The sequence below is a fragment of the Aythya marila genome, assembly GCF_965140915.1.
Source record: "Aythya marila genome assembly, chromosome: 3".
NCBI classification, from domain to species: domain Eukaryota; kingdom Metazoa; phylum Chordata; class Aves; order Anseriformes; family Anatidae; genus Aythya; species Aythya marila.
In genome coordinates this window covers 22,464,891-22,478,455 of record NC_139044.1, presented here as the reverse complement: position 1 = coordinate 22,478,455, position 13,565 = coordinate 22,464,891, and the positions used below count along the sequence as shown (strand labels likewise).

The following is a 13,565-nucleotide window of genomic DNA, read 5'->3' as shown; positions in this document are numbered from 1 at the left end:
ACACTGGAAAGTACAACTGACCGATTCAATAATAGTTCAACTTCCCTCCATACCTTTGCATACAGAATTATATGCAAGTTTTCAACTTTTCTTAACAGTTAAACACATATGGAATGGGGGATTGAAGCAGTTCCAACAATAAAGATTTTTTTCCTTTTGTAAGAGGAACGACTGGCAGGGGAAAGCTGATTTATACTTTGTATTATCCTTATTTTCATCTGCTTTTACCTTAAGGAAAAAAGCTTTATTCACTTTGACATTTTCCACATTGGATATCTGGATGTCCCAGTCTGTCCCACTATTCTCAGAAGTTTAAAATTAGTCCATACATTCCATTGAGGCAAAATGCATATAACTGTCTGAGAATAACTTGTAGCTCCAAGTTTTAGAGCAAGGATGCAAATATTGGATGACAGGGAGACGGGCAGCTTTTATTGCTCCAGTGAAAAACCATCCAATCTGGCTTAAGTGCAACTCAGGAAAAAATAACCTTGCATAAAAAGCTTAGAGGTGTCTTACTGCAACGGGGAATTTGATTTTTACAAACTGCCTCTTGGACTGACAGTGATCTCCCCCAGAACTAGCAGGCCGTAGCAGATTTTCCTTGTGATTGTTGCTCCCCCTAGCTAGGATTACTGTCACTGGATCTCCAAAACTAACAGATAGAGGCAAGTTTCTCTAAAGTGGAGGACAGAAAGGTTCAAAACATGGAACAATACAAAGTTTCTCAGTCCTAGCGCAACTTTAGAGTTTAGCAGATAAGCTGAAAACACATGGAGGCAACTCACTGAGAAAGCTGATTTGACAAAGAGAAAAAAAACAGCCAATACTTTTATGAATGGCAATGTTGAAAATAGTTTCTAAAGCACCTTTTGAGGTAAATATAGGTTTTGCTTAGACAATGTAGATATGCCAGTTCTTTCCGTGCTGTCTTAGCTATCTCTGCATTAGTTCATTTCACATAATGCCCCAAGAATTAAAAACAGCTTTTTTTTTTCCAGAAAGAACTCATTCATTTCAGTAATATCCATGTAGCAAAACAAAATTATTTTCCTGACTTGGATACTTCCAAAAAAAATCATGCTGTTAACAAATAAAAGATTAACTTGTAAAAACACTAGAGAAAAAGGTTTGTTTATCTTCCTTTTCTGATGTGTTTTTTCTTTTTTGTTTTTGTTTTAAGAAAATGACATATTTATGGAAACAACTACCCACCCAAAGAACTAAAAACAACCACAAACCTGCAATCTGCTTACCTTATCCTGGCTATGTGTTGCTGCACAGGCTGATGCTGAAAATGGTCAGGCCACTGATGGTGAAGGCAGAAGGATGGGGAGGGCTGAAGACAGCAGGCAGGTTGATATATGGGTGGGTGTTTTTGGCAAATAGATGCTGAGTACTCAGTGTGTGGCTGCATGCAGCATGAAGTCATAGGAGATGATGCTGAGCTGCCAACCACCGAATGACATTCTTGCTTGTTATTATGGCTACTTAAAGAGTGATGGTACGGGCAGGGGTGGCAGCATTGCGACAACATCTGCTGAGTTCTTTGGTTGTCTAAAGGCAGAAAGGAGGGTTTGATTGTACCGTTGAGTTGCAGGCAGCCGTTTGGACTTGCTTTTGTTCTTGGTGTTTCCTTGGAAGTGAGCTGTTGGACAGCAACGTCTCCATCATTAGCTGCAATGATGCCTGGGCCAGAAGCATTTGACAAGATGCTGCCATTGCTCAGAATCACCGACTCGCTGACATCACTCATTGCCATGCTCCAAGTTCTTGATGGATAGAAGATGTTCCTGAAGAAACAAAAATAAAGCTTACAGAGCTGCAGTGTTTTCAGATGCTCAGAAATAGCTTTAGCTTTAAATTAGTAACGCTCTTCTCATCTCTCTTAACACAGGGCAATGGTCACATGTCATCAGGAAGGTTTTGAAGGACATTCTTGTTCAACTAAAAGTTACATTAAGTAATTAAAGCAAAATGCAAGTCAAATGACAGTCTCTGGGTCATAGCCAACAAGTAATGGCTGAGAAGCAGGGGAACAAGATCATTTTGTGTAAGACTAAGTAATGGCCACTATTTATGAAAGCAGACTTCCGTATAAACTGCCTAACGATCCACAACTTCGCACTGCAGCTTTGCCTGTGTGCTTTGAAAGCCAGCAGGAGAGAGGACCACACAGTATAAACTGTTTAATCACCACTAATGTGTGGCTTTGGTAGCTTTCCTTCTTATCCTCCCATTTCTGCCGAAAACCGGGCACATTCATATCTTTGAAGATGTTCTTTGAAAAATCCTTATTTAAATAAATCAAGCATCTGTCAAAGTTGCTGGGTGGTAGACTAGCTCTTTAGCAAAAGTTCAAAATGAACTATTACAAATAACAGAAATATATAGTATGACAACACGCTTTTCCTAAGCTTAAAAAATAAAAATCCTAGCATTCAATTATGGCAGATTGAGAAGCTGATCCTTACAAGTGACGTATTCCATAAGCAATTAAGAAATGCAATGTGCTGAAAATAAAGGGTATTAAAGATTTTGTTCTAAAGTTGTTTGTTTGTTTGTTGAGGAAAACATAAATAAGTGAAAACTATTAATTTTGGAGAAGGAAACTATTGATTTTGAAGGAGCTTGTCTCAAACTCAAAACTGACAACAGATAATTCCCCATGTTATCTCCAGTTGTATTTTACTAAGATTTCGAAATAAGCTAGAGATGATTTTGATAAATAACAAGAAAGGTCAAACATCACACTTATCTAGGGTAAGAATTTGTTTCCCAAGTTACATGGCTTTTTTGGAGGGGGAAGATGGAGGAGTAAGGAGAAAGAAGAATGAAGGACAAACTAATTATATGCTATTTACACTAACAACCCAACATTTGCTTAAAAATTAGGATCAGCTCATTATAACTATTTTGGCTAGTCACATTAACCTTCCAGTACCGAATTCAAACAGCAACATTCCAAGTTGAAATTGCAAGGCTTGCATTACAGACACTGAACTTTGCAGAGACACAACACAAAGGTTAAGACAGATAAGCGAGAAAGTTTCTAACTCATTTTCTTCTCTGTTACCTTTGCCGAGCGCTCAGAGCTAAGCCTTCCCAGCCAGCTGAGCTATTTAATTGCCTGAATGCTAATTCTGAGCAGAAAGCGCTCTGCACAGAGGAATGCTGCCCCCAGCAGCCCCCCTGCGCAGGATCTCCCCGAGACATAACTAAATCCTTCGCTGCTGAAACAAAAATTAATCCCGCGCTATTTGTTCTAGATCATGTGCGGAATCAGATTCCCTGGGAAGTCACTTTCATTTAGATAAGCAGTCAGAGCAGGAGAATATGCTGCTAAACAAGGTGATTTTTCCCGAGTCCAATTCCACACATTCCTGCCCGATACCCCCTCCCGGGGCCAGGCAAGTCAAGCCCATTGAAGACTTTTCACAGAGCACAGAGAGTAAATTCAAGTGCTTGGCTAAAGTTTGGTTCAGCCTGAAGAGATGCATTAGTCATGTGAAATGGCGCTGTGTTTGAACAGTCAAGTTTTGTCGCAAACTGGAGGCAGCTTCAAAGGCTGCTGGAGTGGACGAGAGCAAGACAGAGGGACAGCGAGGCAGAGAAAGCTCCCATTGAGTCGGCTGGCAGCATTTTAGGAATTTCTGCCTGATTGTTTTCATTCGCTCGTGTAACAGATTCATTGCATGGTGGTGTTGTCGCATTTCTTTTTCTATGTTAGTTGGCCTAAATATCATTATTTGAGACTGCTGGAAACTGCTGAAAGTTACAGCTCTGCAGGCTATTATTGTAATTGAAAATCAGGTATAGAGATCCTGCAGATACCAAGTCCTTGGAAATGAAAGACCACATTCTTTTTGCTTTAAACCCAGGACATCTGTGCACGCAGCAATTGAGATAACACTGCGTAATTTTTAGTGGCTGTTTCGAATCACTTCATGAAGGAATCACTTTACGAGGTGTGCCTGCAGCACGGAGATGCAAGTGTTACAACTCACACCCTTGGGAGCTGGTGCTCTCCGTGCAGAGACATTCACAGTGTCTGTGCTGCTGAACACCAGCGCAGGGATTATGACTTCAGTTTCAGACAGCACCACAGCCTGCATTTAATGCGATGAAAAATAAAATGCCTTATTTTCAATGGACGTAATATCTCCCTGCATCTTTTTCAGTTTAAACTCAATTTTCAGTAAATAGAACTACAGACACTAGTAAATTCCAAGAAACGCCAGAGATCACCATCAGCAGTACAACACGAGCGATGTAACTCTGCCTTTGTTCCCCTGGTGAACAGATCATCCATGAACTATTTCAAGCTATAAAAAACAATAACGGGTTAAACTGATTCTTCCTTCATAAGCAGTGAGAAACACTTGAGCTCTACTCATTTTCATCGAGTCTGATCAAGACGTAGAAGTATCTGCTCACCCTGAGCCTCTTTCCATGCTCTATTGAAGTCAGCAGAACTACTTTGTATGCTTAAGGCAGCCACATAATTAGGTGTTTTATTCCAACAGACCTTAGAATTGTTGCTCAAACTAATTCCCAAAAATTGGTTGAACTGCTTGTTTTCATTTGCTTTGGTAACTTTGTGTTCTGCTTTTTTTTAACGAAATGTAAGATGGCTGATGTTACTTGACAAGTCCAGTGTTACCTCAATTCGTCTTGCCCGTTTGAAGGTACTATAAATTATGTCCTGTGATATTCCCCATGTCACGCTTCATACAAGTGTGCTGCACCACTGGCACCAAAATTTCACCAGCAGTTGTTGTATCTCTGCTGTGTTTTGTCTCAGCTACCCCAACTGCAATGACTGGGAACTTACTGTGAAACGGAATGGCCCAAGGAAACAGTTAACTGAGAATCTCTCCTTTAGAGGATGCACAGATAGGGAAGTTAAATGCACTATGTAAAACCAAAATAAGAATTTATTAACATGTAGACTTGGGAAAACAAAACTCTGCATCCAGGGAGGAAAAAAAATGGAGCAAGAGTACTTTAGAACAGTCTCTGAGAATAAGGGTTGTAGATACATTGTGGATATAACATCAGTTTTAATATATACAGCCCTACTTAACAGAAGAATACATTCAATTAGAAAAAAGCATAAACCTTGATGTTTAATATACTATACTTGGTTATCCATCCTTCTCTTCACCCCTCCAGCTGGAGGCACATTATTTTAAACACAAATGTGTATTTAGAAATTATACCAGCTGGACTGCTAGGGAAAGAAAAGCAGGATTACCCACTACTACTGGATGCCTGATAACAGTAACTGCTAAGAAAGCATTTCAGCAGTAAGTTTGGAAGAGTGTCATATCTGGAAAGTACCACCGTCTGCAGAGGCAATGTGACGTAGTGACAGTTTTATGGAGTAATCCCTCTATTATTTGTAGAGCTAACAACGAACACAGCCTACATCTGCCATCTGTATTGTGAGCCCTTCAGGAAATAAAGTAATGCTGTACCATGCGGGAACTATGTAGGATTTGGTGTTCCCTAACTAGCGTGTTCATTTGAGACGTGGATTAAGTTCACCTGTTCCTTTGGCTTCAAGTGAAAGATTTTTTCTTCACTTTAAAGACTTAAAAAAACATTGGTTCAACAAATCCCATCTGGACTCATAATGCCTGCAATTGAGAATGACAGAAGTGCAAGTTCAAGAGGGAATGATGTAGTGGAAATTTAGTATAGCCTAGCATATTAGTATAGATAATGTATAGATTGTTAGAAGATGAAAAAAGTTCACCGTTGTATTTTTGGTATTTTTAACCACTTAAGATACGTAATCTAAAACTCTGCATCTTGCACCAAAATAAAACCAAAGAGTTTTATAAAACTATTTTCTTTTCATTTAGGGTAAGACAACTGAAGGCTGTTTTTAAAGCTATCAAAAGCCTTGCAGCTCTACCCAGCAGCATGCCACCCAGCCCACCAAACTGGTCTGGGTTTTCTGGCCCTTCCAGCCCTGTCAGCCACAAAGCACAACGGTTCTGACGTGAGCTTATGTCTGGAGGGAAGCCGGGGGGGGGGCAGGAGTCTTTTCATGTCAAAAGTTCATCTGAAGCAGTTTCACTCCAGAAGCAGTGCGTTCTCGAAATAAGCAACGTTTAACAATCCCACTGCTACCCATTAAGTCTCCTTCCAGATGAAATATTATAACGGGCTTGCAGTCCCTTAAGCAGCTACAAGTTTTTTCATGTGGCAAATGGGTTGTGCAGTCCCAGTGTAAACCCTCTCCAGCCTGGGTTCTGTGCCAGTCAGTGCACAGCCACCCGAAGGAGGGCTTTCTCCTCCTTCACTTCACCAGCATTCCTTGCAGCTTTGCTTTTTCTCAGTGTTCCCAGAAGTAACAGGTGGTGCCTGGTGTTTGATATTGGTTTTTATGGGAGACGTCTAGTTATCTATCACCGCAGTGTTCTTTAGCAAGACAAACAGCTTTTTAATGTTTTATGGTTGTTGATCTCCAGTTTGGCACTCGGCTAGACATTTTTCAAATTCTCCAGCTCTTACTCCTATGCATTCGTATGTGGTGCTTGGTTTCTCTCAATACCCTGCCTCCTGCTTTTCTATTTCAGCTGTTAACCACTGTGTCTTCCTGAAAAGCTGTCGCTATACAAAATACAGCAACTTACTAGAAAACAAGCACTCTCTGTCCTTTCCACTTCGTTTTCAGGAATTTAAAGCATATTTTATATATACACACATATGTAAGTGTTTTTATCTTCTGGAACAATCTCTAAACCTCACCACGCAAGTTTATGTAATATACTTACTAACAAACCTACTTCACTTTGAGGATCGATACAATGCACTTCCCATTTTTGAGAAATGCAACTACGGTCAGTTTATTTGCAGAGCAGTCTATAAATATAGATTTTCTCAATGTCTCCCTGGTAAGCAGATTTTCAACCACCTAAGCATTTTTGCCATGCAGCAGTAGTTAGAATACAGTTGTGAAAAAGAAGAGATTTGCAGAATGGAAATTTCTCCTCCTCCATTTTCATTTTGACTAGGTTTTGAAACCCAGTGATTCAAAAAAAAAAGTTAATTCTTCCATTCCTCCCGACAGCTTGACCTGCTAAGAAGCCGTCCCGTCTTGAACCTGAGACACCAAGATTTCATTTCCTGCATCGCAGGCTGGCTCAGGAATTGCAATTCCCGTGACAGGGAGTTTCCAGATGTCCCCATGCCAGCACCACAGCTCACGCTGCAGATGGGCACTGGTGAATCAGTGTTGCCGAGCTGGCACACAGCATGACCTCCCCCACCAGCTGTGGGGGAAGGAGCTGGAAAAGGCTGCCGACGGTGGGAAAGATTTTGCAAGGACTTCAGAAATACACTTTGCTTTTAAGCTGAAGTTACTTTTCCTGGCACAAACAGTAAAACAATATTTACAGAAACCATTTGCCAAGCTGTGTGTAAAAAAAAAAAAAAAAAAAAAAATCAATTGCAGCGCTTTAACTACAAAGTTGCTCTAAAGTCAGAGTTCATCATGAAGATAATTCAGCTATCGGTAGAAGTAACAACAAGGAGCCCTGAAAATTCTCTTCCACAAGTTTTGAGCAACCTTTAAGTTTCATTAAATATATATGCACGGGGAAAAAGGAAAAAGATATTAAGAAAATGAAAAAAAGAAAGCTCCGCATACGTAATCAGAGTTTTGGAAAGGGAAAGAGAGAGCTACAGACAGACATGCTTAGAGAAAAACACCATAAGAAAGGAATGCACAGCTCTGGAAAGCAGGTATACCTCAGCATGGTTTAAGAGCGTGGAAATCTGTTAAAAAAACCCAAGCATTGGTTACAACTGGTAGGCTCTCATCACACTAAATCTTTCTTACTTGATTTACTGACTCGCCATTACCATGTGAAAGATATTTAAGTTTTTGTAGCTGCAAATATTCCGAACCAAAATAGTTCTGATTCAGTTTACAAAGAGAGGGGAGCAATATGCATCCTTCTGTATGTAGAAGGTATCGGTTGTATTGAAAACCTTTTTTTTTTTTTATCTGTAGTTGCTCTTGCTATGGGATTACCATTCAGAATGCTATAGGATAGCATAGCAGAGACAGCAAGAAATGCTCTTCGGGCACAGCCGGGGCTGCTCGCTGTCACCCCCTGGGCACGCTGTGACATTCCGCACTAGGTTAGGAAAACTCCTGGCCGTCTATTTAGAAACAGGTCTTTTGTTCTCCTGGTTGCAGGAACACCCGTCAGGGCTGCCACCGGCGCTTCCCCACACCTGACGGCAGCACGGAGGGGCTCCCATGCGCTCACCGGAGCCGAGGCCCAGGGCCGGCGGCACACCTGGCCGAACAACACGGCTCGGCGGCCCCGCAAGCCCAGCCCGGCCGCGGTTTGCTTCGCACGGCTGCCTCGGTTTTACTTCAGCGCAGGCAGCGCCCGGCACGGGTCCCTGCATGTCCCCAATAGCGCAGGGGGCTGTGAGGGACAGAGCAGCGGCTCTGCGCACACAATGGCGAGCTGCACCCGCGCCCTCCCGCTCCCCGCTCCCCGCCCGGCCCCTCACGCCCGCACTTACCGCCGGGGAGGCTGAGGCGGCCGGGCGGCGAGCGGAGCGGAGCTGAGGGCGGCCCGGGGCGGGCAGCGAGCAGCCGGCGGCCGCCGCGGCGCTGAGGGGCCGGGCCGGGGCGGAGCCGGGGCCGGGCCCCCCGCGGGGCGAGGCCTCCCCGCGGCCGCCGGCTCCCCCGTGCCCGCCCCGGGAGGCGGCGTTGGGCCCGGCGGGGCCTGCCCGGAGCCGCGGCCTCCGCCCCGCCCGGCCCTCGGCAGGGGAGCGGGAGCTGCGCCCGCTGTAACTTTAATTAAAGAGGTTTCTGGGCTGGCCTCGGCCCCTCCGCGACCTCCTCAGATAGGTTTGGTGGTGATTTGGAGCCCCTACTGCCATGCCCCTATGTAGGAAGCACCGTGTGGCGTTTGGAAAGGGCTCAGCGTGTCACTGGATGCACAGGGCTGTAGCACCGGGAGCTTTAAAAACAGTGCTAGGGGAAATGCCAGAGGCAGGCTGCAACCTGCTCTACCAGGGTACGCTCCTAGCGGCTGCAAAGCCTCAGATGTTGCCAGGCAGCTCCCATTTTTTCCTCAGCTCTGGGCATCTCTGAAGCAAACCTTACAGCTGGCATCCTCCTGATGCAGATCTTACAACCCAGCCGCCCATCACTCTGAAGCAGGTCTCAATCCACTCAGGGCTGGCTTTGTTGAAGTGCCCTCATTTCCCTCCACTTAAATACAGGAGCCCTGATTTCAGGGTCAGGCTGAGCTGGTAGAGCAAAGAACACAGGTGTAGGAAAAGCCATTTCACATTCACAAGCATCTAAGCATCTTTAACCTTTGTAAAGCATGCAAGCTGTAAAGCAAAAAAAAAAAAAAAAAAAAAAAAGTGTTACTGAAAGAAAGACTGGGGCTCAGTTTACCTCACAGTGACCTCAGGAGCCCTGGTCCAATTCTGACACAAGACAGGTCCCTCCAGCTCATTGGATCCAGTCTTAAACAGGTGGTGAAAGACTGCTCTGCTTCCCCACTGTTTTGTTTTTTCCCCCTAAAAAAAAATTGCCTTCAATGTTGCTTGCCTTTCTTGCCTTCAAAAATAATTTTACTGGCATCAGCTGACCTTTCTCCATCCCTCACGCCCCATGGGGATTGTATATAGAACATTTTTTCTGATGTTAATGGATTCTCCCATAGAAAACTTTCCACCAACACAGAGTAACTCAGTGCTAATGATGCAAGACTGTCTGTACAAGGAATTCATATTTATTAAACAAAACACCAACACTGAAAGACATAGCTTGAAATCAGAGATCAAAATGGAAGTAGGACTGCAGGACGGTATTTACTTTCTGAATATCCGAAATACATAATAATTGCTTAGAAGTATCACAAGAATAATCTACTGGACAAAACTACTTCTCCAAAGTCAAACTTCTACAGTTTTTTCAAATCTATATTAATGAAGTTCGTAATTATGCAAATATTACTGTATATCAGTTCACTGCTGATACTGTATCATGCCTAATTGCTAACTACCTCGAAGAAGTTACAAAAGGGTCATTAACGTTTTCTCACTGCCTCAATATCTGGGAGGGAGAGTACTCCAGAAATCCAAAGGATCACGATCTATTAAAGTTCTAAATATTTTATGTACTACACAAAATAGCATTAGTATATCTTGGCTCATCAACTTTCTGCAAGCACTTTGTTCCCCAGGATGATAGTAAAGTGAAAATATGATGTATGTTCATAGGTTATGCTTAATAAAATGTTTCCTGTATGAACTGGATTTGAATACTTTATCATATATTTGAGTTACAGACCTAGTCAATTATTGGCTTTACAGCATCTGAAAGGCAAACTCAACACTGTGAAGAAATCTTTTCTCCATATACTACACTGTGCCCCTAGAACCTTGTTTAATGCCCACCAGCACACTCCCAATTTTTGGCATCTTCATACACCCTTCATCATCCACTTCTGTGCTACGTTAATGTTGCTGCGTGTCCCTCTATGCATCTCCAGTGACATCATGTACTTACTTCATCACTTGCCAATGAATGATCAGGAAATAAAACCAAGCTCTGCACCATGTGGAACACAGGCAGAGGAAAAAAACAGGGGAGGTGGAAAGGATGGAAGAACTTAGGATGATTAAAGACAGATTGAGGATGTCAGATTTGATCTGAGGAGGCCCAGAGAAGATAAATGAGTAACACTGTGCCATCCACCATCTGGAAATGCATAGATGCATAGAATCTACACAACGCCTGCAATACTAATTCAGTCTTGCTTTAAGTCAACATAATGCTCCTCAACCCACCAGGAAGTTCTTACCTATCTAGGTATCTGTCAAGACATTTTACAAGCAACAACTTCTATCAAATACAACAAATTCTCAATTCCTTACCATGCACGAATAAGAAAATGAACAAGAAGTTTGACTGAATTAATCTTCAAAATGGTATAAGTCTTATAATTATATAATCTCTTATAATGTTATCATTCCAATCTCTTATCAATCTAATCATCTCTTATAATGTGCCATAAGGATCAGTTAAAAAAAATGTGATTTTAAAGTAATGTTTTTCATTGTATGCTTAACTTCAGTATAAAATCAAATACTAATGAAAATAGTAATGTAGATCCCAGAATGTACATCCTTCAAAAATTAAATTACTGTTATGAGGATATCCACATTAGTGTCAACTGAATTATAGTATAATATATAAATATATATATAAATATAATATATTGTATAATATATAAAAAGATAAGCCTAAAGTGAATTCTAGCTTAGACTTGTATTTACAAAGCATGGCTGAGCCTGTGTTGCAGGGTAGGAAGTCTGATCACTCTTCTATTCAAACAAGCTACAAGGAGCTGGCAGTCTTGATCACACAATTCTTTCCTGAAGACATCGGGCAAGGCCAACAGGCACCATCCCCTCCTGCTAGCTTGGGCTGCCCACAAGCAAGAGCTGCTACTGAGCTACCACTTTTCCAACACTGAAGCCTCAGCTGTTCTCTGTACCTTCTCTTGGCTGGATACCTTCACATGCCTCCGAGCTTAACATGACATTAATCACAGATGTGTATTGTCACAGCAGGCTCTTTTAGAGAGATTCAGAAGAGGCTGAAGGACTTCGACAATGTTAAACTTTAATAGGAGAGCTGGTGGCTTTTTCTGGGTGCTCTGGGGACAAACTGATGCTGGATTATGCAAGCGCTCAGGGAAAAATCTTAGAGGCTTTTGAAATCCTTGAAGGCCAGACAGGGCACCACAGGTGCTGCAGAAATTCTGCTGAATTGCTAATAAATTGGAGGGAATAATGGAATAGAAGAGCTAATTAGAGGTTAAAATGACAGCACTAGTTCTGTATGTGGTACATGCACTCCACAAGCATTTTATTACAGCTACAATGATTTTTTTATTACAATTCTTATCCATTTACAGAATTTCCTGACTAGTGATTTTTCTTGGACAAAATATTCACTATTGCACCTCAGCTGCTATGGTCTGGCACTGCAGGCAGCAGCTTACCAAACAGCATTTAAAACAATCAACACCTTTGGGAAAGACATTATGGAGCCAACCCTATACTTTTCATAGTAAAACCCTATTCTTTTCACACTAAAGTATGTTTTTGTGCAACATTTGAGGTAATACTGAAACGGCATCAGCTACCTTAATTATTCAGAGGCACACATTGGGAACTTCCAGATTACAGCACTACCTAGGGGACATGCCGGGAGCACAGGAAAATAATCAGTCTGAGGCAGCTTGACCCATCAGAGATTACTAGATCAGCTCTGGCCCCGTCATACCATACAATTTTGCAGAGATATCCGACTGCCTACACAGTGCTCCCAAGTGCTCTTAGGTCAACCAATTATGTGGCAAAGAAACTGACTTGTAGGGCTGCAGTCTCAGACAAGTGTGATCGCTTCTAGACCTAAACTGAGCCTAAAAACAAACAAACAAAATAAATAACTGTGTTCAGACAGTATTCCTGCGATGGAGACTCAAAACTGGCATTGTGAACAGACAGCGGAGCTAACTCACCATCTGTGCTACCCATCCACAGACAGAACAAGTATTTTAAAGAGAAGAAGCAGACAAGTGAAAAAAGTACTTAGATCTGTGGGTTTCTTTGTTTGAGATACAGGATGAAGGGGATGAAATTCAAAGTACTAAGTATAAGAGCTCACTTCCTCTTATGCTGGCATTGTTCTATACATTTTATTTTTCCTCAGGGGGCAGAGGAGATAAGCTTTGATATAAATATAGGTTGCAACATAAGCAAAGTGGATTCAGTATCATCATATCCCTACAGCTGAAGCTTTAAGTACTGAGCCTTCCCTTCTGACTGGTAATTCCACGAGGATGAAATACTGTCTGATCAATAGATGACGTGAAGTAAATTGTCCGTCCTTCTCCAGTTTCCACTCATCCCTGAGTTCATCACTCTTTCATAATTGATATGCTTAAGAAAGGCTGAGGAGGAAGTGAGTGTAGACAGCGAAAAGCTTTAAACCCAAAGGGGACAAGGGGAGATGTCAGATGCTGTTGCTGGAGTATGGGGGGTGGTTCTTGGGTGTTTTTAAGCTTTCAAGATAAACAAAGAACTTCTGACTTGTAACTGTGTGTGTGTGTACGTGTTCGTTCTTGGATGTTTTTACACTTTCAAGATATCAAAACTTCTGACTTGTAATTGGGAGATTTGAACTCAGACTACATTCTATGAGAAAGATACCAACACATCCTTTCAATATTCTGAAAACTGGATGCTTAAGGTCACATCATCTCAAATAACACTGAAAGTCAAAGCACAGAAGTAAATTTCTGGGGGCAAAGAGTGAGTTTCATTGTCCATAAAGCGCCTAGGACAATATCATCTCAGTCCCTTGTGTAATTAAAACGTCAGTCCAATATGATATTGTAAACAAAGTGGGATTCTAAAGTATTTTTTATTGATTTTTTTAAAATGTTCTTAAAGTAGAATGGTGACATTTTCCAGGCTTCCCTCCCCCCACTAAAAAA

General features: G+C 42.0%; 1 protein-coding gene across 8 annotated transcripts in view; it reads right to left on the bottom strand.

Annotated features, from left to right (window-relative positions):
* Nucleotides 1–13,565, bottom strand: part of DISP1 (dispatched RND transporter family member 1) — a gene marked incomplete at its 3' end in the record, with an annotated part of 87,613 nt that overhangs the window by 33,328 nt on the left and 40,720 nt on the right. For 7 of the 8 annotated variants that reach the window (XM_082755542.1, XM_082755537.1, XM_082755538.1 and 4 more), the window contains one exon: nucleotides 1,257–1,793. In XM_082755542.1, coding sequence (XP_082611668.1) covers nucleotides 1,257–1,762 — 506 coding nt within the window. In that variant the 5' untranslated portion in view covers nucleotides 1,763–1,793. Of the gene's footprint in view, nucleotides 1–1,256; nucleotides 1,794–8,556; nucleotides 8,654–13,565 lie in introns of those variants that run through there. The other variant, XM_082755541.1, reaches the window with a different exon arrangement.